Below are 26,965 nucleotides of genomic sequence, written 5' to 3'. Positions count from 1 at the left end.
GGAAATAGGCCAAAGAAGGTGATACCAAGGCAACACAGGCCATGGGGTAGCAGCACAGGGCCAGGTGAGGGAGCAGGAAGCAACCTCCCACCCAAAATGTCACATTTTTCACATACAACAATTTTTTAACATTATTACAAAGAAGCAAATGTCATTTCATGACTTTCAAATAAAAATGTATCATCCCTTTACATTTATGATTTTTTAAATGACAAAACAGTCAACGTCATTCAATGGTTTACTTGCTTTCTGTTCATTGTGAATTAAGACCTTGATGTCTGGTGCCAGCATGATCAGAGGCACCTTAGTTGGCCTCAAGGATGAGCATCTCTTTCCTGTGACCTCTATCACCTTTTGACCAGTCAGGTGTCAAAATGTGGATTCCCACTCTTCTACCACCCGGCATCCTTCCTTCAAGAGTGCGGAGTAGTGATGCTGAGGACTGAGTAACTGCTACAATTACTTCTGCACCCACAGGGGGGAAAACCCTCAGTTGTTGCATAAGATCCCAGTGGGGGGGAAACAGAACTGTTTTGCTCAACTACAAGTCTATGTTCATTGTGTTAGCAAAATAACTTCCCAGATAGAACTTGTTTGGGTTAAGTAATCCTAACAATAATGACGATAGCAATAGTTCCCATTTAGACATCACTTTGTGGTTTGCAAAATGTTTTACATACTTACTTCATCTCATCCTCACGACAACCCTCTGGGGCAGATACTATTATTTTCCCATTTTACAGATGAAGAAAATGAGTCCCATAGAGTTTAAGTGGTTTGTGCTAGTAAGTGTCTGAAGCAGGATTCAAATACAGGGCTACTGATTCTGAGGGCTTTATCCACTATGCCAAGTTACAAAGAGTCGTCAAAAATCTGCATCCAGACCCCTTCCCCCCACACACACACACACACCTGGATTTAGCCTATAGCTGATTAGCTCAGCTGATCAGAGTATAACACTAAGGGTCACAGGTTTGTTCTCTGGCTGCTGTGTTCTGTTCCATGGCCATCTGGGATGGAATTCCGTTTTTCTGATCAGCTGCCTTTCCAATAGGTGCTCTTTGGTTATGCAACCTGGGTTTCCAGCCAAGACCAGGGCATTTTATGTGAGATGCTCCTAATTGGTAGAGAAAATACAAGTGAATGACCACCCAAGTATAGATGGATCTGGGCAAATCCAGGACCACTGCATGAAAAACAATTCAAAGGATGGATCCTCTAGACAAGGTCTCTTCAATCACCTTCATGTATAAAGGAGAGTACATCAGATAAGAACCATGGCTTACATCTTGACTGTTCAATGCCATGTTTGCCTAACTATGATGGGGTGGGAGGACTTACTGAGAACACCAACTGGATACTTCTGGCTTACAGGAAACTGTTCTCTCCAAACAGATGCACTTAATTGTTGGTTCCAGGGAACATTAATGGAAACCAAAGTCCTGGATTCTCCCCACTCATATTTGCTGCGGAGTTATCAGAATAAAGACTGTCTCTAGTGTGCCAGTCAACTCCAGCTCTGGAGCATTCTAGTTCAGCAAGAATCAAGGCATTCTGCACCTCTTAGAACAGCCTAGAATTCAAGTTTATTTTTTAGCCTTTACTTTTTAGCTTTAGTATTTTTTTTGCAGGGCAATGAAGGTTAAGTGACTTGCCCAGGGTCACACAACTAGTAAGTGTCAAGTGTCTGAGGCTGGATTTGAACTCAAGTCCTCCTGAATCCAGGGCCGGTACTTTATCCACTGTGCCACCTAGCTGCCCTAGCTTTAGTTTTTAGCTTTGAGATTTCACCATCTCATAGAGCTGACCTTGGGTTCCTGAAAGCTGAGTCAACAGAGCCCAACACAAACAAGTCCTACTCAGTTGTTGGTTTTTTTTTTTTTTTTAGTAAGGCAGTTGGGGTTAAGTGACTTGCCCAGGGTCACACAGCTAGTAAGTGTTAAGTGTCTGAGGCCGGATTTGAACTCAGGTACTCCTGAATCCAGGGCCAGTGCTCTATCCACTGCGCCATCTAGCTGCCCCCAAGTCCTACTCAGTTGTAAAGAATTTGGATACAGGTCTTGAGAAGGACTGTGTCTATGTCTGTTGTCTGAAAAAGAGCCCAGCTAAGTGAGAAGAAGTTTATCCTCAGAGAGGTAGCCAAAAGGTGAAGACTGTTGGTGGTGGTGGTGGTGGTGTTGTAATACATGCAGACAATCTTCTAAGGTATGCCTTGATGAATGGAAGGAGAATCTACTGGAAAGAAAAAAACATGGATCTTTCAAAGTATTAAAAGACTAGGAATGAGTGGCTGGATAATTTTCATCTGAGACGCTACCATGCAAACAGATAGATAAAGTGTCCTTCACCATGTTTCCCAGTTTGCCATTAGCTGTTGTGGTTCTGCTTCTGCTATGCCAGAGTGTAAATGGGGACAGTGGTACCTGCTGGTTGTAGCAGAGGCACATCTCTGAGCTGCTAGACAGGGTTGGGCTCAGAGCTCAACTTCAAAGAGTCTTTTGAGATTTCACTCTGCACAGTTGACAGAGGTAATTGCTCATAGATTTCCTTTGAAGGCTTACTCTGGCAAATGAGGAATAGTGACTTCATTTCCTTTTTGAAGTTACTATTCAGAAACCCATAGATGATGGGGTTGATGCAGGTGGATGCCATGGCGACCAAATGACACACCAAGAAAATTAGGTTCCCATAGCAAATGGGAATAGCTTCATGATACCAGTCCTCAAGGCCATTGAAAACATGCAGGGGTAACCAACAAATGGCAAAAGCCGCAACCATGGAGAAAAGCACGGAGTTGATCCTCTTCATCTGCATTACCCCCAAGGAGTGTTCATTTTTCTTAAAAAGGTCCCTTCTCCTCTTCAGGCGGCGATGGATGCGCAGGTAGCACACAATGATGAAGGTCAAAGGGGCAAAATATTGGAGGAATAGCAGGAGGATGGTATAAATGGATTTGTGTTGAGCTGTCGGCCAGGATTCTGTGCAAACAGCCTTGTCCACCAAAAAATCCATGGCTTTGGATTGGTTCATTTCAAACACATTCCTCAAAATGGTATTGGCCATGAAAGGCATAGCTAAGAAGCAGGCGATGAGCCAAGTGACCACAATCCCTAGGTAGGCCTGAACCATGTTAGGCATGTAGCCTAAGGGATTGGTGATCATATGATATCTTTCCAGGGCAATCAGAACAAGAGAGAGAACAGACACCGTCACTGACATGCATTGGATAAAGGCAGACAGTTTACACATGGCATCTCCAAAGATCCAGTAGTCCATGATGGTGTAGATGAGTGTAAAAGGTTGGCAAAAGAGACTCATAATAAAGTCTGAGAAAGCCAGATTTGCAATGAGGATATTAGTCACATTGGCTTTCTCCTTCTGTCTAATTACCACTCCCACCAGACACAGATTGCCTAAGATACCTATGAAGGTCTCCAAACTGTAAGCAATGACGAGGAAGGTATTCATGTCAATGGAATTCTGGCAATGATCTGAGAAATTTGATAGGATACCCTTTCTCCAGGTGCTGTTTTGACCTTGGGGTAATGCTGCCAGTAGATTGGAAAAAGTAGTTGAATTCATGTTGGAGACAGGGTGGATAGCAGGATATCTTGAACTAGGATAGTCGCTTCAGCAGGAATAAAAAGATACCCAGGGAATACCTGCAAAGGGACAGATCGTTAAGCAAAGTCACCAAACTACAATTCAATGAGCATTTATTAAATGCCTACTATATGAGAGGAGTGAGGGAATTATTTCATTTATCTTTGCAAAATGAAAATATTAAAAGTGAATTAATCCCCTTCCTAAAGGAGCATATACTCAGTTGAAGAAAACAACATGCATACAAATAAGTAAATACAAAATCTATATAAAGAAAATGCAAAAGCAGTTTCTATGGGGAAAGTACCAACCACCGGGAGAATCAGGTTAAATGACTTGCCCAAGGTCCCACAGGTAAATGGAGTCTGTGCCTTTGGAATATCAGTTTGATAGCCAGGTGGAGGATAGATTAGAGAGGGAAGAAACAGGCAGGGAGATAATTTAGGAGAATACTGTCAAAGCTCAGGTAAGAAGTGATAAGAGCCACAACTAGACTGGTAGCCATGTTAGTAGAATTAAGGGAACACATCCAAGATATATCATAAAAGCAGTAGCAACAAGATTACATGATTGATTCTGAATACCACCAGACAGATATCAATGGACAGGAGCTGAGCAGAGATGCCAAGCATGGGACACACAAATAAGATTTGTCCCAAAATACATACTTCATAGAATCATAGCTTTAGAGATGAAAGGGATGTTAGAGATAATCTGGTTCTGTGAAATGGCCACTTGGGTAATCCAAAAACAATAGAAGGGGATGTTACATGCTATTGAAGTTGTCTATATTTTGCTGTCCTTTTTTTAAACTTTAATTAGTTATAAATATTTTATCCATTTTGTTATATTTTTTATTTAAGCCAACAGTAAATCACACACATGCGCGCATGCACACACACACACACACAGCTTTCTTTTAAAACCTTGCGCAGAGACCAGATATCATTGCAATGTCATCAAAACCATCTGGACATCTGGATGGTGTCATTCCATGATACTAGCTGGGATGTCCTCAGATGATACAACAAAGGAAAATTCTGCTGAAGTAAAGTCTCATTTCACAAGAGGCTAAAAGCAAAAGGTGAGTCACATGGGAGGAAGAGCAAGGCTGGTACTGGAATATGCAGCTCAAAATACAAAGCAAATGGAAGCCCAAAGTAAGTGGCCTGTCCAGAGAGCATAAGATCAGGGCAACAAAAACAAGATCCAACACACAAGCAGGAAACACAGACTGAGATCAGGCTAATGATAATAGCTAACATTTATCTAGAACATATAAGTTTGCAAAGCTCTTTGCATGTGTAATTCTCATGATGAAAAAACTGAGGCTGAGAGGTTGATTCTTGCTCTGGGTCACACAGGATGCCTGCAGGATGATTTGAATTCAGGTCTGTCTGACTCCAAGTCCACCTGCCTGTAGGTGATGAGGATTTTTTCAAGTGTCCAACATGATCTAAGACAGGATAATGAGTTTATACATTATTTATCATGCTCAAAACAGTGAGTTACCTATATCCTTTTAAGCCTGGGTACGTTCATGCTAATAAGGAGGGTAACCATCCGTATTTCTCCAAATAAGCTTCAGTTGTGGACAGCTCCCTATAGGAAGAAGCTGGGTCTGAGCATCAATAAATATAGAGACAGGAAAGCACTAAATGTGTATGAAGGATGTGAAGCCGTCTAATGGAGCAGAGTACACATAGAAGATGTTAGAGTGAGATAAGGTTAAAAAGAAAAATACACATTTCTGAGTCAGATTAAATGTTCATCATAATAATAGCAATAACTAGCACATATATGGTGTTTTAGGATATGCAAAGCACTTTACAAATATGATCTCATTTTATCCTCACAATAACCCTAAAAATAAGTGTTATTATTAACCCCATTATACAGATGAGGACACTGAGTGAGGCAAACAGGGGCTATATGACTCGACCAGGTCACATAACCAGTGAGTGTCTGAGGCAGGATTTGAACCCAGGTCTTCTCAACTCCATGTCCACTGGTCTTACTTGCTTCATCATCTCTTAGCAGGAAACCTAGTACTCATTCTGCTAATGGCAGATCACATGTATATAACACTTTACAGTTTACTTGACAAGTTACATCCATTATTTCATTTGATTTTCACAACAATCCTATGACATGGGAAGTATAAGCATTATCACCCTTATTTTACAGATGAAGAATTCTTAGATTGACCTAAGTGATTGACCCAAGATCACAAAGCTAGTTAAGTGGAAAAGCCAGGACTTCAATTCAGGTTATCTAACTAAAAATCTAGTTGTCTTTTCCCTACATCAGGCACTTCCCTGCTACAAGACCCTTCTTTAAAGTAAGATGGAAGGAAGAAGTGGTCGGTGTCTATGCTATGTGAGCCTCAATTCAATAACCTCAATTCAATTCAATAACCATCTAATAAGAGCTTATTATGTGCCAGGCACTGTGCTAAGCATTCAGGATACAAAAAGAGGCAAAAGACTGTCACTGCCCAAAGAGTCACTGACCTCCAGCATCATCAAAGACCACTGATGGCCAGATTCCTGTATGTGCTACCAGAAACAATCAATAGCTCAAAGATAAAATACTAGAATTAATGATAAACTCCATGGCCTAAGATCCTCAAATTTGTCATTCGTTTTATCTGTGCTTTCATCAAGGGTTTATGTCAAGGGTTGAGCAATCATGGGTCAAAATTAAATGGAATGAAAATGAAACCAAAAAGAGAAGAACAAAAATGAGGACTTTGGGAATACATAGTGTTTACAGCAATAGCAAGAATGCTTAATTATAAGGGTGTACAAGAGTAGAGAGATTAACTGTCAGCAGTACAAAAGACCCTAGAAAAAATTAGGACAATGAAATAGAAGAAGAAATGATGAGTACAAGGAGAGCAAGAGACATTGATATATGCCATTTGTGGAGTTTTGTGTAGTGGTAGGAAGAGAACCGTCAACATCACAAATTATTATGAAAGATATTTACATAATCCAGATACCACAAATTCAATAAATTTTTTCAGAGTTGAAGTATATAGATAATGTAAATATTTTTGCTATATTCTGCAAGGTTAAAAAGAGATAATGGGCATGAATAAGTTTGAAAGGGGCAGCTAGGTGGTGCAGTGGATAGAGCACCGGCCCTGGAGTCAGGAGTACCTGAGTTCAAATCTGGCCTCAGACACTTAACACTTACTAGCTGTGTGACCCTGGGCAAGTCACTTAACCCCGATTGCCTCCCTAAAAAAAAAATTTTTTTAAATGAATAAGTTTGAAAGACTAAAAAGCACTATTTAAATGCAAGTTAATATTTATTTCTAACCTGGAAAATCATGACAGTGATATGAATGTGTGCCTCCTAGCAATCTGGTACCATTGAGTGCCAGGACAATGCTAGCAGATCAAGCTTTTCAAACAGATCAAATATTTAAATATCTTCATTCTGAATCACATTATAAAATTCACAGACACAAAGGGAAACCTCTCAACGGTCAACTGTTCTATGGTAACAGCAATTTGGGGAAGTGAACCAATTTGTGGAGTCAGGAGACCTGGATTCAAGTCTTGCCTCTTTATGCTTACTGGCTATATGACAATGAGCAAGTCATTTGATCTCCTTGAGCCTTGGTTTTCTCATCTGTAAAATACAGGTGATAATATTTGCACACTAGGAGAAGGTTAATGGGAGGAAAGTATTTTACCCACCTTCAAGTGCTCAATCAATGTGAAGAACTATTCTACTACCATTTATTTCACTGGACTCCCGACTCAGTCTTGGGTTTTCCTCCTAAGCTGCCCAGACTCACTGTGAAAAGATAAGTCCCCTGGGCAGAAGAGGCAAATGAAACTTCCCAAAGGCCAAAGACAGGCTTTTGCTGCTGGGGTTGTATACAACAAGGAACCTTGTAAAGAGAGATACTTTTCTCAAAGGGCTCCCAACCAAGGTTCCAGACCCCAAGAGTTCAGATGAGGTTCAGATGCACAGCTTCCAGCTCTGGCATATTTATCTGCTTTGTTCTTGCCAATGACCCAAGCCTTGTACACCATCATGTTTTAAGTGGGCAGATGAAATCTCAAGACAGTCTGAAGCAGCATCATGTAGCTCAGGGTCCCCCACAGTCATTTAACCAATGTGATAGAACTTGATATTATTCCACACAAATGAATGCCAAACAGAATCCTTGAGAGCTTGAAAATGGAGTATTCTAAACAGGTGCCTAATAAATGCTAATTAAATTGACTTACATAGGCAAGAATGTAGGAACAAATATAAAAAGATAAAATATAATAGAGATAAATGTAAAGTCATATACTGGGGTTCAAAAAATCAATTTCACAAGTAAAGATGGGGAAGGCCTGGCTAGATAGTAGTTCATCTGGAATTAGGCAGAGAAGAGGAAATTTAATGAACTCCAAATTCAATATAAGTCAACAATGTGATATGGCAATTAAGAAACTTAATTTGACTTTAGGTTATGTTGAGTTATTAGTTCATGTCCAAGACAAGAGAAGTAATATTCCCTTTGTATCCTGCCTTGATCAGACTACATCTGAGGCATAGTATTCATTTCTAAGTGTCACATTTTATAAAAGATGCTGATAAACTGGAGCCTCTTTGAAGGACGGACACTAGGATCAAGAATGATCTCATGAGCATGCTGTAGAGTAGAGTAGAAGGAACTAGGGAGAACTTTTAGGCAGGACATACTGTTTACAAGGGGTGCCATAGAGAAGAAGGGTTAGGCTTATTCCACCTAGCCCTAGGGGCAATGAGTAGAATTACAGCTAAGTAAATTTAGGCTTGATATAAGGAAAGACTTTCTAACAATTAAAGCTCTTGAAAAGTGAAGAGGGCTGTCTGAGGAGAAAGTAGTCTTCCTTTCATTAGAGACCTTTAAGTCAAAGCTGGATGACCACTTACTGGGTATACTGTAGAAGGGATTCTTGTTCAGATATGGGTTGAAGCGGATGGTTTCTAAATCCAACTCTGGGACTGTGGCATTTGAGATGATGCAATTTTTCTCAGGAAGGCCTGTTCTTTGATCTTATAGCCGACAGAGTCATTTCTTTGTGGCTAGCATAAATACTTGCCATTTCAATAGCTCTTATCCCAGTGGAGACAAGGAAAACATACTTCCACCTGTCTTGTAATAGTCATTCATATTAATAATAATCCCCTTAGTCTTTCCTTATATCTTATCAGGGATTGTTTTTTAAAACCCTTTAATTAAGCAACCAAGAAAAAGTGCAAGAGACCTGGGTTCAAATCCCTGCTCTGACAGGTATCCGTGGATTATCTAAAGGATCTATGCTAGTCAATATTTTTATCAAGGACTTTGATGAAATCATAGCTAGCATGCTTGTCAGATTTGTAGATGACAAAAAGCTTGGAGACATTGCTAAAAATATTAGAAAGCCAGGGCAGCTAGGTGGAGCAGTGGATAGAACACCGGCCCTGGAGTCAGGAGTACCTGGGTTCAAATCCAGCCTCAGACACTTAACACTTACTAGCTGTGTGACCCTGGGCAAGTCACTTAACCCCAATTGCCTCACTAAAATATATATATATATATATATATATTAGAAAGCCAATTCAGAATCCAAAAACTCTCAACAGAATAGAATGGAGGGCCAAGCCAAATAAGATGAAATTGAATCAAAAATATATAAATAAATAAATTTTAAGTTCCCTACTGTTGGCTTCAAAAGATTAACTTCATAGTATGGAAGAGATATAGCTACAAAAGCATGATATAAAAAAGATCCGGTGTTCTTAGAGGCGTTAACAGTGTAACAAGAATTATTAAAATAGTGATACAGTCTTAGAGAATTGTTTCTGTATAACCAATTTATCATAACTTATTGCTAAGCACTGGGCCAGACACAAATAAAACAATGCCTGCTCTCACCAGGATTCTATTTTCATGATCATAATGTCAAAAACCACTCAGTTCTTTAAGAGTCATTGCATCCAGAGTGATGGCAAAGATGGTTATTTGTACTTTTTTCCTGAATAAACTTAATTTTAGAAAGGAAATTCAGAACAAAGTAAACAAGTTTGTGGAGGGTCATTCACCTATACAAAATTCTAATGTCCACCTCCATGGTTTTGCACATTCCTGCCTCCTCATCTTCACCTCTTGAACTCCCTGCAAGGTTCACCTCAAGTAGCACCTCCTATAGCCATTTGGAGTTTTCTTGGCAAAGATGCTGGAGTAGTTCACCATTTCATTCTCAGCTCATTTTACAGATTAGAAACTAAAGCAAACAGGATTAAGTGACCTGCCCGGGGTCACATAGCTAATAAGCTGAGGCTGGATATGAACTCATGAAGATGAAGCTTCCTGATTCCGAGCCCAGTGCTCTGTTTATTGTATCACCTAGCTGCCCTCTCAGGTAACAGAGGTCACCAAATCTAAACTGTAGGAGCCATGAAAGCAGAAACCATGGCATGGTAGAGAAAACATCACTGGGTCTAGAGCCAGAAAACCTGGGCTTAAATTTTGCCTCTACTACTTAGTACTTAAGTGACCATGCGCAAGTTATTAATTCCTCATTTGTAAGGGGATTGGTCTAGATGACTTCTAAGATGCTCTCCATCTCTTATCAATGTGATATCCAAACACTGGATCTCCCCCTTCCCTTAGCATGTTGCTCTATACACAAGTAGGTATGTAAAATGTTTGTTGAATTGAACTGTGTTCAACTGGGGTGATAGAATCAGCTAAGACTCCTTTCTACCCTACAATAATGATCATTTTAAAAGACTTGGAAGGGGGAGGAAAACTAAGATAGGGAAAAGGATAAAACCATCTGGCTTCTTCCCTGTCCAAATCACAGAATGTTAGAACCAGAAGGAATTTCAGAGATCATCTGATCCAATTCTCCCATTTTACACATGAGGAAATGGAGGCTCAGAAAGGTAAATAATAAATTGTTATTGAATTTATTTGAATATAAATCCATGATGGAGGGTGGACATAAGAAAAGCCCTGGGGCAGCTAGGCGGTGAAGTGCATAAAGCACCAGCCCTGGATTCAGGAGGACCTGAGTTCAAATGTGGCCCCAGACACTTGATACTTACTAGCTGTGTGACCCTAGGCAAGTCATTTAACCCTCATTGCCCCACCAAAAAATGGAAAGAAAGATTTGGTTTTGGTGCTGTTGTTTTTCTTTTTTGAGGTTTTCTCCTTTTTGCTCTGATTCTTCTCTTATAGCATGACTAATGCAGAAATGTATTTAATGTTATTATATCTATATATACAACCTATATCAGATTACCTGCTGTCTAGGGGAAAGGGGGAGGAGGGGAGGGAGGGAGAAAAATTGGAAATTGGAAATCTTTTAAAAACAAATGTTGAAAACTATCTCTACATGTAACTGGAAAATAATAAAATACTTTTATTCCAAAAAAAATGAGGAGAAACTCTAAATTGCATGGGGGCAGCTAGGTGGTGCAGTGGATGGAATGCTGAGCCTGAAGTCAGGAAGACTCATCTTTTTTGTTTTGTTTTGTTTTGGTGAGGCAATTGGGGTTAAGTGATTTGCCCAGGATCACACAGCTAGTAAGTTGTCAAGTGTCTGAGGCCAGATTTGAACTCAAGACCTCCTGACTCCAGGGCCAGTTCTCTATCCACTGCGCAGGAAGACTCATCTTTATGAATACAAATCTGGCTTCAGACACTTACTAACTCTATGACCCTGGACAAGTCACTTAACTAGTTTGCTTCAGTTTCCCCACCTGTAAAATGAACTGGAGAAGGAAATGACAAACCACTCCAGTATCTTTGCCAAGAAAACCCCAAATGGGGTCATGAAGAATCAAACACAACTTAAAAGACTGAACAATAACACTTAAACTGGACAGAATTATAACTATCATTTTCATGCCTGGGACAAGGAAATGTACTTACAGAAGGGGTCCTTAACATGAGGTTCACATATTCCTAAGAATATGAATAAATTTCAGGGGATGCATGAACTTGGATGAGAAAAAGCTCTTGATTTTCACTGATATTTAACTAAAATTTACCGCTTTCAATAAAAAAAAGAAAGGAAAAAGGAAAAAAGAAAAGCCCTTCCCAGAACATATTTTCAAAGTCCCAGAAAATCAAACCAAACAATGAGTATGAATTTTTTAAATGCCAGCTATATACAAAATAGAAATACTAGGCACTGGGGCTAAAAACACCTCAAGGAACTTACTTCCTACTGAGACAGCCAACATTTACATATATAATTATATACAAAATAAATACAAGGTGATTTGGAGAGGGAGGGCACTAAGAGCCAGAGGGATAGGAAGGGTTCCACATGAAAGATGGCATTCAAGCTGAGTGTTGAAAGAAAGGGGGGATTCTAAATAGTTGAGAAAAGGGAGTATGTTGCAGGCATAGAGTCCAGTCAATCCAAAAGCACAGAGAGACAATGGAGTGTCAGGTGTCAGGTGTCAGGTGTCAGGTGTCAGGTGTCAGGAAGAGCAAGAAAGCAAACTTGGCTGGATTGTAAAATGAGGGGAGGATAATGATGTGTAATGAGGCTGGACTAATAGCCTTGGGCCAGGTGTTAAGGGCTTTTAATGTCAGACAGGAATTTGTATTCTATCCTAGAGACAGTTAGTTGGGTAAGAGACTAACATGAACAGACCTTGGCTTTAGGAGAGGGGAAAAAAAAGGTGAAGGGTTAGGGAGAGAAAGAACCCAATTCCTTTTTCAGGTTAGTTTGAACAAAATGCTAACAAAGCTTCACAGGGGAAATCAACAAATACAAAATTCAAGAATGAGAGGAGGCATCCTGGTAGAACACAATGAGCACCGGTTCTGGAGTTAGGACCCAGGTACAAATCTCACCTCTGAGGCTCATCATCTATCTAGCCATGGGCTAATCCACTTCACAACCCCCAGGGCTCAGTTTCCTCATCTGTAAAGTGGAAGGATGGCTGCTGGGGTCCCTTCCAATTCTTGGACCATGGCTTATGATTCTGTGATTCTATGATGATGTTCATTTGTAAAAATTCTTTGCCCTTTTTTGCTCACAGCATCATGGTGTAGCAGTAAAATAAACACTGGGCTTGGAATGAGGAGATCTGGGTTCAAATTTTGGCTCCATCATTTACTGTGTGACCTTGGGTTACTTCTCTCAGCTTTAGTTTCCCCATTTGTGAAGTGGATATACAATACTTGCACCCCTATCTTGTTATAAGGATCAAATGAGACAGTGTCTCTAAGAGTGTGATTTGGGGGATGTTCTGTAAATCTTAAAGACTTATATAAGACCTATGACTATTCAAATATCAGTCCACTTTTTTAATGGCATATACACACACACACACACACACACACACACATACACACAAAGCTGTACATCTATATCTATAGATAGGGATAAAGATAAAGATGAGAGATAGAGGTAATGATGAAAGAGGGATAAGGAGAGAGACAGAGATAGAGATGGAGATAGAGATAGAGATAGAGATAGAGATAGAGATAGAGATAGAGATAGAGATAGAGATAGAGATAGAGATAGAGATAGAGATAGAGATAGAGATAGAGATAGAGATAGAGATAGAGATATCCATCCAAATGAGAGCAGTTGTTTAATCCTACCTGTTACCTGGCAAAGAAGCTTCGGCCCCAAGGGATTTTTTTTTCATGCCATATGAAAACATCACAATAGAAATCTAAGGGAGCCTCATTTTCTACAAGTCGAACCCAAATTTCTCTTAATTTTGGCATCGTGCCCTCCCTTCCCATTTTCAGTTCCCATTGAAATTGGTTGTTTTGACTAACATGTTAATTGAATAAACTAATTTTCTCCCCACTTTACAGACTCAAGCCCAATTCTCCTGGGGTATGTTATTCAATGAGTCAGCTGGAAGCTTGGTAAAATCTTCTTTCCATATCTGATTTCTTTAGATAGCTTTCCAGGGTAAATACACATAGTCCTAGGCTTCCCTTCAGGGTCAAAAGGAAGAGGAATCCTAGCTGTCTATTTCACACTAAGTCATCGGTGGGGAAAGCCCCGTCCCTACCGTGGAATATTAGAGACAGCCACACACCATCACAGACAGCTCAGAAGATCTCAGGCAAGGGAGCATGCTGTAATGACAATAGTCCCTTCTTTGTTCCAATACCTCCCCCATTCCTACGGGTATTGTCATCCATTCCTTCAATAAACACTCCTTGAGTGTGTCCCTGCCTTGTCTGTGGTAAGCTGTCAGGTCTCTTTCACATGGTAACTCTAATACACTTGTATCAAGCACAAATGTATGACCAGCGAGGGCACCTGTTGATACACAGGCACCCACTTGCTTGGCCTTCATAGATCAGTCTTTAAAAGGAGAAATCTCAGAATGAAGGAAATGAATCAAGCCTCTGGAATCCTCCTCTGGAGCCCTTCGCCTATTGCCCCGTCCCAAGCTGTAGGAAGCCTCAGATGTCTTACCTGCTCATTCCCCTAGCCCCAGGGGGTCAGGAACCAGGCACTCTGTGCTCGTGTCCAGAAGGCTTCCTCAGCAAGACTGAACCAAGCAGCTGCAGCAGCTGCCGCCAAAGCAGCTGACTGCTGCCTGAGCTCCTGATAACTGAGGAGGAGCCTCCGTCCCGAGTTCTTACAAGGGGTCTGGACCCGGCTCTCCACGAAGGGTACCCTGATGGGATTGGCTCTGCCTGTGCGTGGCCTTTGAAGTTCTAGCACCCTCTGTTGATGTGAATTCACTGGAGTCCAAACAAGGAGTAAGCTGACCGGGGAAAGCCCCGGGAACTGTCTACGGTGTTACAGAGGGACAGGGCAGGGCAGGGCAGGGCAGAGGGGGCCCTGCAAAGACTCTGGCAAGGAGAGGGGCAGAAGCACCCAGGATTGCTGCACGGGAGGCAATTCTTCGAGGCAAGCAGTTGGGGTCTGAAGAGATTGCTAGGTTTCCTGGGTCCTGGTCTTAGGTCAGCCCTTCACTTTAATTCCCGAGATAAGCAAAGTTAGCTTTTGCAAAGCACCTCCTGGTGATTAAGAACGGACATTACAGGAAGCATCAGTCCGGATCTCTTGAAGCCTCCTAGAACTCCTAGGCGGGTAGAAGGAGCCATATGTGTTTCAGCTTCTTGTCTTGACGTGGGATCAGGAAGACCTGGGTTCAAATCTCAAATCTGACGCTCACTAGCTGTGCAACCATAAGCAAGTTGCTTGAAGTCTCTGAGCCTCAGTTTCTCCATCTGTAAAATAGGAATACCTGCCATTCCAACCTCACAAGGCAGCTCTGAAGGTCAAAGGAGAAGCAATGAGTAGAAAGCCCTGTATAAACATCAGATATTTTCATAGAGATGCAGTGGTGCACAGTGAATAGGGTTGAGTTTTGAGTCTAACTTACTTAGATGTAAATTTAGGGAGCTAAGTGGCTCAGGGGATAGTGTGTCAGACCTGGAGTAAGGAAGACCCATCTTCCTGGGTTCAAATCCAGCCTCAGACATTTAGTAGCTGTGTGACCCTGCACCAGTCACTTAACCCTGTTTGCCCCAGTTTCCTCATCTGTCAAATGAGCTGGAAAAGGAAATGGCAAACCACTCCAGTATCTCTGCCAAGAAAACCCCAAATGGGGTCATGAAGAGTTGGACATGACTGAAAATGACTGAACAACAAGACAAGGGTTCAAATCCTGCCTCTGATATTTACCAGCAATGTGACCACAGATAAAAGGAGTTTTGATGAGGTACTTCCCGCACCTTCTCTTCAACTTTCAATTGAACAAAGTTGTTTGTCCTTCATTTTTGAAAAGGACCAATGACATCGTGGGGTGATGCCTTGACTTGCCCATGAAATGGATTTAAGTGAGGCTGAGTTGCACAAAGTCATCAGTGTCACTTTCTCCTCCAATCATTGAAGTCCAGTGGCTGGACAAAAGTCAAGACAATTGGTGATGGCCCAGGATGCAATGGATGACCTTGGCATATTCGATATCTGACCCAGCTCTAAGCACTCCACAGCACCTGCTTCAGCTGGAGAACAAATTGTTCTCATCCACCCATTGCACTGGGGGAATTCTTTACCTGCTTGGGGTAAGCATCCCCCTAACTCACCCATAGGTTTGAGGCCTTTCAGTTACCCTCAACTTGGTTTAGCCCTTCTGTCAAAATGGTTTACTGGGATGTGACAACTGCTGCATACACAGCAGCTTCATGGAGCCACAGGTGAGAGTTGGGTAAATCAGGCAGACACCAAAACCCTAAAGAGATCTCAGCAAGCCCTCATCCCAGAGATACAAGTCTTCCCCAAACACTCCTTACACCCCACTGAACACAGTACTCCAGATATAGCCTGACCGGGGCAAAGTACAGCAGGTGTATCATGTCTCTCATTCTAAACGCCCCACACTTCATAATTGTCATAAAAATTACTGGCGTTTAGCTGACTCATTTGGGAGGGGTCACACCTGGCCCACCCTGAAGTTACATATGCTACTGAGGTCAGAAGGAGAAACCTCTCCGTAGGCATTTTTTTGGGGTTTTTTGTGTTGTTTTTTTTTTTTTTTGCAGGGCAATGGGGGTTAAGTGACTTGCCCAGGGTCACACAGCTAGTAAGTGTCAAGTGTCTGAGGCCGGATTTGAACTCAGGTCCTCCTGAATCCAGGGCCGGTGCTTATCCACTGCACCACCTAGCTGTCCCCCATAGGCAGTTTTTGAAGGACCTCCCCTTTTGGGGGAGGAAGACCGAACGATTGCTGAGGAGAGGCCGAGTCGCTTCCGGAACCCTGGCTCTCTTCTCTCTCTTCTGCCCCTCTGGAAGGGAGAGCAGCTAGAGCAGACGTCCCAGGTGGTGAGTTAACACAAAAGCCGTTTTCTTTTGAATTAGCTTAACTGGAAGCAAGTTGGGGATTGTATAGACTTAGGTTAGAGCTAGGAGAATTTATCTATATTTCTTTTTCCCTACTTCCTTATCTTTGATTTTTATAAATTTCACCTTTGTTGTTTAATTAATTCCCAAGTAATAAAATCCGATCCTTTTGTGGAAAAGAAGCTGTAAGGCTCCTTTCTCATTGGCCTGGGAGAAATATCTAAAAGGGCAGTTCGGAGGGGAGGGAGCTTTGAACCTAGAGGTCCTTCATTATTTCCGGGACCCCAATATTTCGGCGAGTCACCCAATTAACTCTCCATACATTAAATTCGACCCCCACACAGTGTAACCTAAAATCCTATTAGGTTCTATGACTGCCTTCTCACTTAGTTGATTGATTGAACAGTATGACAAAACAAACACATTCTTTTTCAATAAACCATTTCGTAGACATACCTTCTCCATTCCAAATGTGTAAAGTTGATTTCTCAAGCCCAAATGTAGGACCAAAGTTTTATCTTACTAAGCTTGACCCATTGTTCTAGCCTACCAAGATTTTTTTTTAATTCTGACTGCCCACCAACATGTTGGCAATTCCTCACATCTTCTTGCCATCTGAATACTTGATTATCATGCCATCTATGCCTTAATATGAGTCATTGATAAAAACAAAGAGGAGGGGAGGCTCAGTGGTGCAGTGGATAAAGCACCGGCCCTGGATTCAGGAGTACCTGAGTTCAAATCTGGCCTCAGACACCTGACACTTACTAGCTGTGTGACCCTGGGCAAGTCATTTAACCCTCATTGCCCCACAAAAAACAAAAAACAAAACAAAGAGGAGGTCCATGGGTCACTCAGCTGGAGTCTTCGGTCTTCCCTCCAAGTTGCCCCCCATTCATCATAGGACTCTCTCTTCTTGTGAGCACCCACCCCCTCCCGGTTTTGTTTAATAATAATAATAACAACAACAACAACAACATTCTCACACTAGACTGAGGCAGCTTTAGGGAAAAAATCCCAATTAGATACATCCTTTACCCAGTCCCAGAGGCTTGTGTGAAGCACGGTGTACACACCAGTACTGCAGAGATCCGAGTAGCTTCTCTAGGTCCAAAGAATCATCCAAGAGGCTCAACCATTTCCTTAATTCTGGTCTCATGGAGGATATGATCACGTTCAACATATGTGCGATAGGGCATCAGGAGCTTCACCCCCAGATATGATGACTCTTGCCCTTTGGAGGTTCCAACCTACCTGACTGGGCTTTCCTAGTCCCTGACAGTTCCTAGAGACTCCTTTCCCCTTCTTTCTACCTTACGTAGGAGCCAAAAGCACACACACACACACACACACACACACACACACACGCTGCAGCCTCTGCCTTCCTGTTCTCATCCCTACCCAGAGTATCTGAACCTAAGGGTTCCTGAATTTATTTGGTGGGGTTTGGGGGGGTGGGGCAATGAGGGTTAAGTGACTTGCCCAGGGTCACACAGCTGGTAAGTGTCAATTGTCTGAGGTCGGATTTGAACTCAGGTCCTCCTGAATTCAGGGCCAGTGCTTTATTCACTGTGCCACCTAGCTGCCCCCCTGAATTTTTTTTTAAATATTTTGATAACTATTTTTCAATATAATTGTTTTCTTTTTAATCCTCTGAGAATGGTTCCATAAACTTCATCACACCGCTATCAAAGGAGTTGATGACGCAAAAAAGGTCAAGATCCCCTACCCCTGACTCTGCTCAGGGGAAGAACCAGCTACAGTCCCTTTCCTCTACTTGAGGGAGCCTCCTTTGAAGCCCAAAGAGCATTCTCTCTGTCCTTACTCTTCTACTCAGTTGTATCTCTCCACCTTCAACTCAGTCCCTGGGCCCTGGACTATAGGTTAGCATGACCAGAGCATCTCCCCCATTCCCAGGCCTATGAGTGAATGAATGAATGAATGAATGAATGAATGAATGAATGAATGAATGAATATAAAAAAGCATTTATTAAGAACGTAATACAGGGGCAGCTAGGTAGCTCAGTGGATAAAGTACCTGCCCTAGATTCAGGAGGACCTGAGTTCAAATCCAACCTCAGACACTTGACACTTACCAGCTATGTGTCCCTGGGCAAGTCACTTAACCCTCCTTGCCCTGCAAAAAGAGAAAGAGAGAGAGAGAGAGAAGAAAGAAAGAAAGAAAGAAAGAAAGAAAGAAAGAAAGAAAGAAAGAAAGAAAGAAAGAAAGAAAGAAAGAAAGAAAGAGAGAAAAAACTTAATAGGTGAATAAATGCCAGGCACTATGGTAAGTACTAGAAGAGAGAGGGACTCCAACATTCCTTAGATTTAGGTCAGATCCATTCCTATTGTTTTTTCATTTTCTTTCAGGGACTCCATGTCCCCAGAATCCAAAGAGATTCTGACTACCAGGGATTTGGGGGGAGAGAAAAGAAGGAAATAAGGCAAGGTAGATAGTCTGGCCTTCTTAAAGCCTCTTAAGATCTCTTCTTTCAAGCTGGCTCAGTCTAACTTCCTCCAGCACTGAACCAGGTGGTGTTCTCATCAGTTCCCATAAACTCCCAATTATCTCAGAATTATTATTTGTATTCAAGTTACTTCTAAATCTTTATATCTAGCCATAATCTCTTTCCTGCATTCTAGTCCCTCATCTAATAGCCTCCTAAATGGTATCCTGCTTCTAAATTTCCCCCTCCCAATCCATGTTCAACACAGCTGAGAAAATAATGTTCCTTAAAGCAAAATTTGACTATGTAAATTCTCTACTCAAGAATCTTCAGTGGCTCCCAATTGCCTCTAGGGCAAAATGCAAACACCTAAGATGGGCATTTGGGCAGTTGGGTAACACAGTGGCTAGAGTCCTGGGTCTGGAGTCAGGAAGATTTCACTTCAAATCTGGCCTCAGACATTTACTAGCTGTGTGACCCTATTTACCATGTTTGCCTCAGTTCCTCATCTATAAAATGAGCTGGAGAAAGAAATAGCAAATCATTCCAATATCTTTGCCAAGAAAGCCCAACGTAGAGTCATGAAGTCACACAAGTGAACAAGCTAGACATTTAGAGCACTTCACAATCTTCCCTCAAACTACCTTTCCAGACTTAGTGCCCATCATGCCCTTCTTCACATACTCTTTGTTTTGTTTTGGTTTTGGTTTTTTTGCAGGGCAATGAGGACTAAGTGACTTGCCCAGGGTCACACAGCTAGTAAGTGTCAAGTGTCTGAGACCAGATTTGAACTCAGGTCCTCCTGAATCCAGGGCTGGTGCTTTATCCACTGTACCACCTAGCTGCCCCCTTCACATACTCTTTGACTCAACAAGCCCTGCTTGCTGTGCCCTGAAGTCAGCATTCCATTTCTCCTCTTCAAACACTAGCATAGCCTGCACCCCATGTTTGGAAGCTGTTTCCTCTTCCCCTCCACCTCCTAGAATCTCCAGCTACAATCAAGACTCAGCTTAGGAATCAACTTCCACTGGGAACCTTTCCTGATTCCCCTAGATCTTTGCAATTTCTCTGGTCATAAATTAACTCACATTTAATTTATTGGTTTATATGTTATATCCCCCAGTAGAATGTAAATTTCTAGATATCATTAGCTGTGTTTTCTTTTTTTCATTTCTGTTTTCATATTGCCAGGGCCCAGGGTAGTGATTTCCACACGCTTAATAAATGCTTGCTAAATTGACTAGTCCCACTGAGCTGGCCCCCTTCAGGTCCACCTTGGGGGTAATCATATATTAGGAGGGGGCACCTAGGTGGCACAGTGGATAAAGTACTGGCCCTGGATTCAGGAGTACAAATCCGGCCTCAGACACTTGACACTTACTAGCTATATGACCCTGGGCAAGTCACTTAACCCCCATTGCCCGCCAAAAATAAAAAATATTTAAAAATAATATTAGGAGGTAAACTCTCCTAAACTCACCTTATGAACCTAGAGGTTCTTTCTTCTCTAGATCCAGCTAACACTCCTCTGAAACACCAATCCCATAACCATTACCACTCCCATGAGAACAGGATCATGTCTTAATCATCTTTGTATCCCCCACAGTGACTAGTACAGTGTAACATCTATCATAGGCATAATAGGTGCTCAGTGAATATTTGTCGAATGAATGAATGCCTATATGTACCCTGACAAAGCCCAGGCTTAAGAAATAAGCAATAGCTGGGTGTATAATAAGCAATTTCCTAGATGAGTCATGTTATCAGGTATTAAGAATGCCACAGCCTGTTAATCACACTTGGGTCAATGTAGCAAAAGAGGGGAGTAGGTGGTAGAAAGGGAGTAGAAAGACAATTGGCATCCCATTCACTCCATAAGTGTTGGATGAATGTGGCTTTACTGCAGACCACTGATATCTGGCCAAGGGAAAATGGTACCCTTTCTCCTAGGAGTCAGGGGAAGGGTTTACTTCTTTGCCATGCTGAGCCACCACCCTCAGGGCCCTATCACTGTGGCTCCCCCCTTTCCTCCTTGCCACCTTCCTCCTACAGGGTGCCCTCTCTCCTTACATAATTGCAGGCCTTTCTGAGCTCCTGCCCCACCCTCACCAAGAGCTGTGATTAGGCTATCCTTAAACAAGCTTCCCCTATCCCCCATCAATCTCAACTGAATTTGTTCCATATGCAATAATTCCTCCTGAGGAATTCCTAAAGAAACCATCTGAAATAATATGTTCACCTTACTGGTCTCACTGATGATTCAGCAAATTGAGTACCTATATGAGGCTCAAGAACCAGGACAAAAAGAAGTCTTCATCTGCCTCCAGTTACATTCCTCATGACATGGGCCTAGAATTCAGGGCCGCCTTTGAAAGGGGCTGTGATATTGGGAATGTTGATCTGAACTGCCATTTTGTTTGTAGGCGACTGAGTGGTTAAATATGGGCAGTTACGGAGAAGGAAAGGTTATTTCTAAGGATGTGGGACAAAGGAAGGAGGGAAAGGAGATGGTAAAAGGGGGAGCCTATTCCTGTGGGGTCGCACAATAGGGACCACCTAGAGACCAATGAACAAAGTTGCTGTGTGGTCAGTACAATGCTAAATAGCAAAGATTTGTGAATATCTGTGTGATAGTTATCTTTAGGATTCATTAGAATATTTGATAGGGCAATAGCCATGAAGGGAGGTGTGGGGGAAAGAGGGGGCCACAGGAGACATCTATGTCTGGTTGAATTCTACTGCCAAATATATACAAGGTTTCTTTTGTTTGAACTGGGTCTCTTTTCCTCCTTGATCAATGCCAAGAAGTGAGTGTGGATGGTAGAGTAATGGTTAGTGTAACTATGGTTACTGTAGAGTAACCATAGTAACGAGGCCCGTCAGTAATTATCCGATATTGCTTTGTAATAGCTTCGGTCTCTATCTGCCTGAGCCAAGGCTTCTTTTGCAATCATTTGGGAAAAGAGACATTTCGAAAGTCAACTCTGTTTGCCAGAAGCCTGACTTCCAAGGAGACTCTGCTTTAATACCTTCTTCTTCCTACCAGAGAAGGAAAGGGGGATGGTCAGAGACCATGCCTAATAGCCAGGGGGAAAACAGGAGTCACCTTATCTGGCAGCTGATCCAACCAATACCAAAAGGTTAACCAAAAATTCTGGGACACACTCAATGGGGGATTGCCACTTATTGAATTTAACCAGTTGTGACAAAAGTTCCACCACATGGTTTTTGGTTTTGTTTTTGTTTTGGTGAGGCAATTGGGGTTAAGTGACTTGCCCAGGGTCACACACAGGGTCAAGCATCTGAGGCCGGATTTGAACTCAGGTACTCCTGATTCCAGGGCCGATGCTTTATCCACTGTGCCACCTAGCTGCCCCCACATATTCTTTAATATTTTCCATGAGAAAGTTACAGAGGAACAGAAAAGTGACCCTTGTAAACTCTACAGGTATGGTCTGAAGAATAAGAAGCATGTTGATGACGGCTAGTTGAGCAGCAAGTAGGGCTTTGTGGAAGCAGTCAAGAAGTCAGTTTAGCATCAGCCTTCCAGAGAAATGCATGCAAGTGATTCAGATGAGAGTTCTAAAGTCCTGTGAAGGAGGGGAAAATCTCTAAAGAAATAAGAACCACAATCAGTTGGGGATGAACTCTGAGTTTTGTCTATTAATTCAGTTAAATCCATCAAACATTAATTAAGAACCTACTGTGTTTAAAGACAATGTCATAGGTACTGGGGATATAAAGACAAAAATGAAATATCTCCTGCCCTCAAGAAGCTTACATTGGAGCGGGGGGGGGGGGGGTAATATAACCTCTTCTCCAGTAGTGATTTCAAGAGATAGGCAGTGCTAATAACTGGGGGAAGCAAAAAAGTTTTCATGGAGGAGTTAACGCCTGACCTGTGCTTGCTGTGAAAGTAGCCAGTAATTTTGAGGTGGAGGCAAGGAGGTAGCCACTCTAGATGTGGAATACTACTTAGACAAAGGCACTGATTCCAGGAGATGGAATGTCACATACTGGGGAATCTGTCTAGCTTGACGGGAATGAAGAGCATAAGATTGGAAAGGTATGAGAAAGTCAGATTGCTCACAGCTTTAAACGTCCAATTAAAGAGTTGCATTTTGTCCTATAGGCAATAGGAAGCCATTGAAATTTTTTTTTTAATTTGGGTGAAGGTGGAAAGGAAGGATGTCATCAGATCAGAATTTTTAAAAATCAGTTTGTCTACAATGTGAAGGGTGGGTTGGAGAGAGAAGAGTTTGGAAGACAGAAGACTAATGAGGAGGTTATTGCAATAAGCTAAATTAAAGGAAATGAAGGGCTGAACTAGCATAGAGGCTATATAAGTATGGAAGGAGACAGATGCAAGAGAGATTTGTTTGAAACAGGATTTGAAGGGTCCAGAATCCATTGGTTATGACTATTATGGGAGAGGGAAAAGTTAGGATAACCCCAAGGTTGCAAACCTGAGTGACTGGAAAATTTAATCATTCATTCAAAAATTATTTAGTAGTACCTGAAACATATCTTGCAACTGTATTAGTTACTGGGGACACAGAAACAAATATTAATTACTCACTGTTCTCAAGGAACTTACATTCTGTTAAGAGGGAGCATGTGACACAAATGAGGAAATACAAGATAATAAACAAAGTAAACCCCAGTAACTTCAGGGGGTGTTATGCCCTGGGGGATCAAGAAAGGCTTGGCAGAAGAAGTGGCTCTTGAACTGAAATTTGGAAACACCTTCTAAGAGGTAGAGGGAAGGAGGGAATGAATACCAGGGATGAGAGTTGGTATATGGGGAAAAGCATAAAGACAGAAAATGGATAGGTATGTCCTGATAGTGGTCCAATTTTGATGGCACCATCAACAGAAATAGGAGAACTCAGAGAAGCGAAGAGTTGGCAAGGAAATATAACATTTCCTGCTTTCACTATGTTGTTTGAGATGCCTACAGGCTATCCAAATGAAGATGCCCAACTGGCCATGAGGAAAGTGGAATGATAGCTCAGGAGAGATTAGATAATTAAAGATTCTATCTTAGAGCCAGTTATAAAGATTTGGGAGTAGTCTCCATAGAGATGATAATTGGGCTTCTGGGAGGTGAGATCAACAAGAGAAGAAGGTAAAGAGAGATAGATGAGAACCTGGGACAGAGATTTGGAAGATACTCACACTTAGTAGGAACGGTGGAAGGGAACAAAGAGAGCAGTGTCATGGAAGCCAGAAGAAGAGGAATATCCAGTAGGAGGGAAATGGTCAACAGTGTACAGAGTTGCAGAAAAGTCAAGTTGATTGAGAAATGAGGGAAAATGGGGGGCAACTTGGTGGCACAGTAGATAAAGCACCAGCCCTGGATTCAGGAGGATCTGAGCTCAAATTCGGCCTCAGACACTTTGCACTTACTAGCCGTGCGACCCTAGGCAAGTCACTTAACCCTCATTGACCGCCAAAAAAAAAAAAAAAAGGAAGAAAGAAATGATAAAATGTCATTGGGTTTTGCAGTTTAAAAAGTCACTAGCAAGGGGGCGGCTAGGTGGTGCAGTGGATAAAGCACCAGCCCTAGATTCAGGAGTTCCTGAGTTCAAATCCAGCCTCAGACACTTAACACTAGCTGTGTGACCCTAGGCAAGTCACTTAACCCCAATTGCCTCACTAAAAAAAAAAATTAAATTAAATTTTAAAAAGTCACTAGCAACCTTTAAAGGGGGTAGTTTCAGTCATTCATGGGGGTGAGAAGCCAAATTGCAGAGAACGAGAATTGAGTTAGAGGGTGAAAAAAAAGAGATAAGTATAGACCACCCTCAAGGTGGTCTCCAGAATGTAGTCTTGGAGTCAAGAAAATTCTGATTCAAATCATGCCTCAGACATAGTTGATGTGTATTTGTGGGCTAGTCACTTAACTTTCCTCAGTTGTAAAACAGAGACAATAACATCTGCCTCACAGGGTTATTATAAGAATCACATAGAATACTAGATGTAAAGTGTTTTGCAAACGTTAGAGCACCATAAAAATGTTAGCTTTTATTATTATCATTATCAGGTCATTATCTTCATTATCTTTATGAGGCAGCTGGTAACACAGACAATAGAATGTTTGACCTGGAGTTAGGGAGATATGGCCTCATTTACCAACTTGTGACTCTGAGCAAGTTGTGTGACCTCTGCTTGCCTCGGTTTCCTCAACTGTAAAATGGGAGTAGGTGCTCTTAGCACCTATATCACAGAGTTATTGTAACAAGCAAATGAGATACTATTTGTAAAGCCCTTAGCACAATGCTTGGCATATAGTAGGTGCTCTATAAATGCTTATTCCCTCCCTTCATCTTCCCTTTCAGATGATATGGGGGGAGGGGGGAGTGATATGGATGGCAAGGGACCAGAGACTATTTAGAAAACTGTCTAGAAAAATCAGGAATGGAGGAGATATGACAGATTCCTTTGGATGCTTGAATGACTATCACAAAGGAACTGACTGATTTAACTTAAGGGATGGATAATCTATCTCTACCCACCCCACCCCCTGGAGGGCATGGTCTCACTCTTCTTGGGGAAGAAAAGATACTAGCAATGCAACTTACTGCAGCTCTTGAGTTCTTGGTACCAGGCACTCCCACATTTCTCGCTGACATGATAATGTCTCATGACAGTATCAGGATTGCATCCAGGGAAAGCCTTTTTCCCCAAGCCCATTTCTTCAATATCCTGCCAACTACACACATTAAACAAATACAAGATCTGTTCTGCCTGATTATACTACTGTAAGTTGGTAAACCATCCAGGAAAATACTGAGATTCCAAAGAAAGAAGGGCTGTCTGCACCTGTGTGGGGAATATATGTATAGATTTACTAGGGTTTATTGGGTTAATTGGGGGAATTGACTCGTGAGACCAGTCCTTGGTGGCAGAGAATAGTGGATCCCCACACCCACACCACCCTTAGGCCAGGTCAGATATTACATAGAAAAAGAACAAAGAAGGCACAGTGCAGGAATGGCTCAGGGTCATGTGCAAGTTATCCCATGACAGGTGGAGCATCTTTGCTGTTTCCATTCATTCGAGATAGCTTACATGAACTATGGAGTCACACATCATATTCTCACACCCCTCTTTTGAAAGGTCATTCTCTATGGCTCAGCTCTCATTCTACCTTGTATCAAAATTATTTGTGTATTTGATTCAATCCAACAAACATTTCTTAGAATTCATCTTATAGGGGACAGCTAGTAGCGCAGTGGGATAAAGCACTGGCCCTGGATTCGGGAGGACCTGAGTTCAAATGTGACCTCAGACACTTGACACTTGCTAGCTGGTGACCCCTGGGCAAGTCACTTTAACCCTCATTGCCCCACACACACACACAAAATATTTATATATAAGAAGAATTCATCTTATAAATCCATCTGGACCAGGGGGCTTTTCCTTTGTTAATTCTTTTTGTAGCTTTTCTGAATACAAAAGAAGAACATTTCTTAGGCACCTACTGTTTTACAGATACTGTGCGTCGTCCTGGAGAATAATGATGATTATCAAACAGTCCCTGCCCTCAGAGAGTTTACATTCTACTAGGGGAAAACAACATAAGGAGGCAAATGCAAAACATACCAACTCATTCCAAGGGGGAAATATTAACTTGAGGATATTATGAAAGACATCTTGTAGGAGGGTATACTCTTGAGCTGAGAGTCTCGAAGGGGATTCAGGGCTTCCCAGAAGTAAAGAGAAAAGGAACATGAAGGACAGCCTTGAATACAGGTAAGAAATAGAATATTCTATCAACTCTCAAGGAGAGTGGTATCTTGAGAGTTGATACAACTCCTTGACAGTTGATGCAACATTCTACTTCTTACCTGTTTCAAGGCTGTGCCACATTTCCCTTTCTTTCCCTAGCACTAGACCATTCAGAGCGACATGTAGCTTACACATTAGAGGTGTTTATTAAATGTTCGGGTCAAAGAATTGAATGGAGGTGTGTTACCTGTGCTAGATTCGTAGTTTAATACCTATGATTGCCTGAGTCTTCTACTCCATGGGCAGCCCCTGCTGAAAAGCAAGTTGTTATATACCACAGAGGGAGACTGAGAA

The 26,965-nt window shown here is 41.9% G+C and overlaps 1 protein-coding gene across 1 annotated transcript; it reads right to left on the bottom strand.

Moving 5' to 3' along the window:
• Window positions 1-2,457: 2,457 nt before the first annotated feature.
• On the bottom strand, window positions 2,458-14,169 carry NPY4R2 (neuropeptide Y receptor Y4-2). Its single transcript, XM_043990229.1, has 2 exons — window positions 14,052-14,169; window positions 2,458-3,662 (listed from the first exon to the last, which is right to left on the bottom strand). The coding sequence occupies exon 2, from the start codon at window positions 3,580-3,582 to the stop codon at window positions 2,458-2,460; it is 1,125 nt and encodes a 374-aa protein (XP_043846164.1). The 5' UTR covers window positions 3,583-3,662; window positions 14,052-14,169.
• Between the last annotated feature and the right edge of the window lie 12,796 nt (window positions 14,170-26,965).

The sequence above is a fragment of the Dromiciops gliroides genome, chromosome 2 (assembly GCF_019393635.1).
Source record: "Dromiciops gliroides isolate mDroGli1 chromosome 2, mDroGli1.pri, whole genome shotgun sequence".
Taxonomy (NCBI): Eukaryota; Metazoa; Chordata; class Mammalia; order Microbiotheria; family Microbiotheriidae; genus Dromiciops; species Dromiciops gliroides.
Note: the sequence above shows the minus strand (reverse complement) of the source record. Positions and strands in the feature narration are given on the sequence as shown.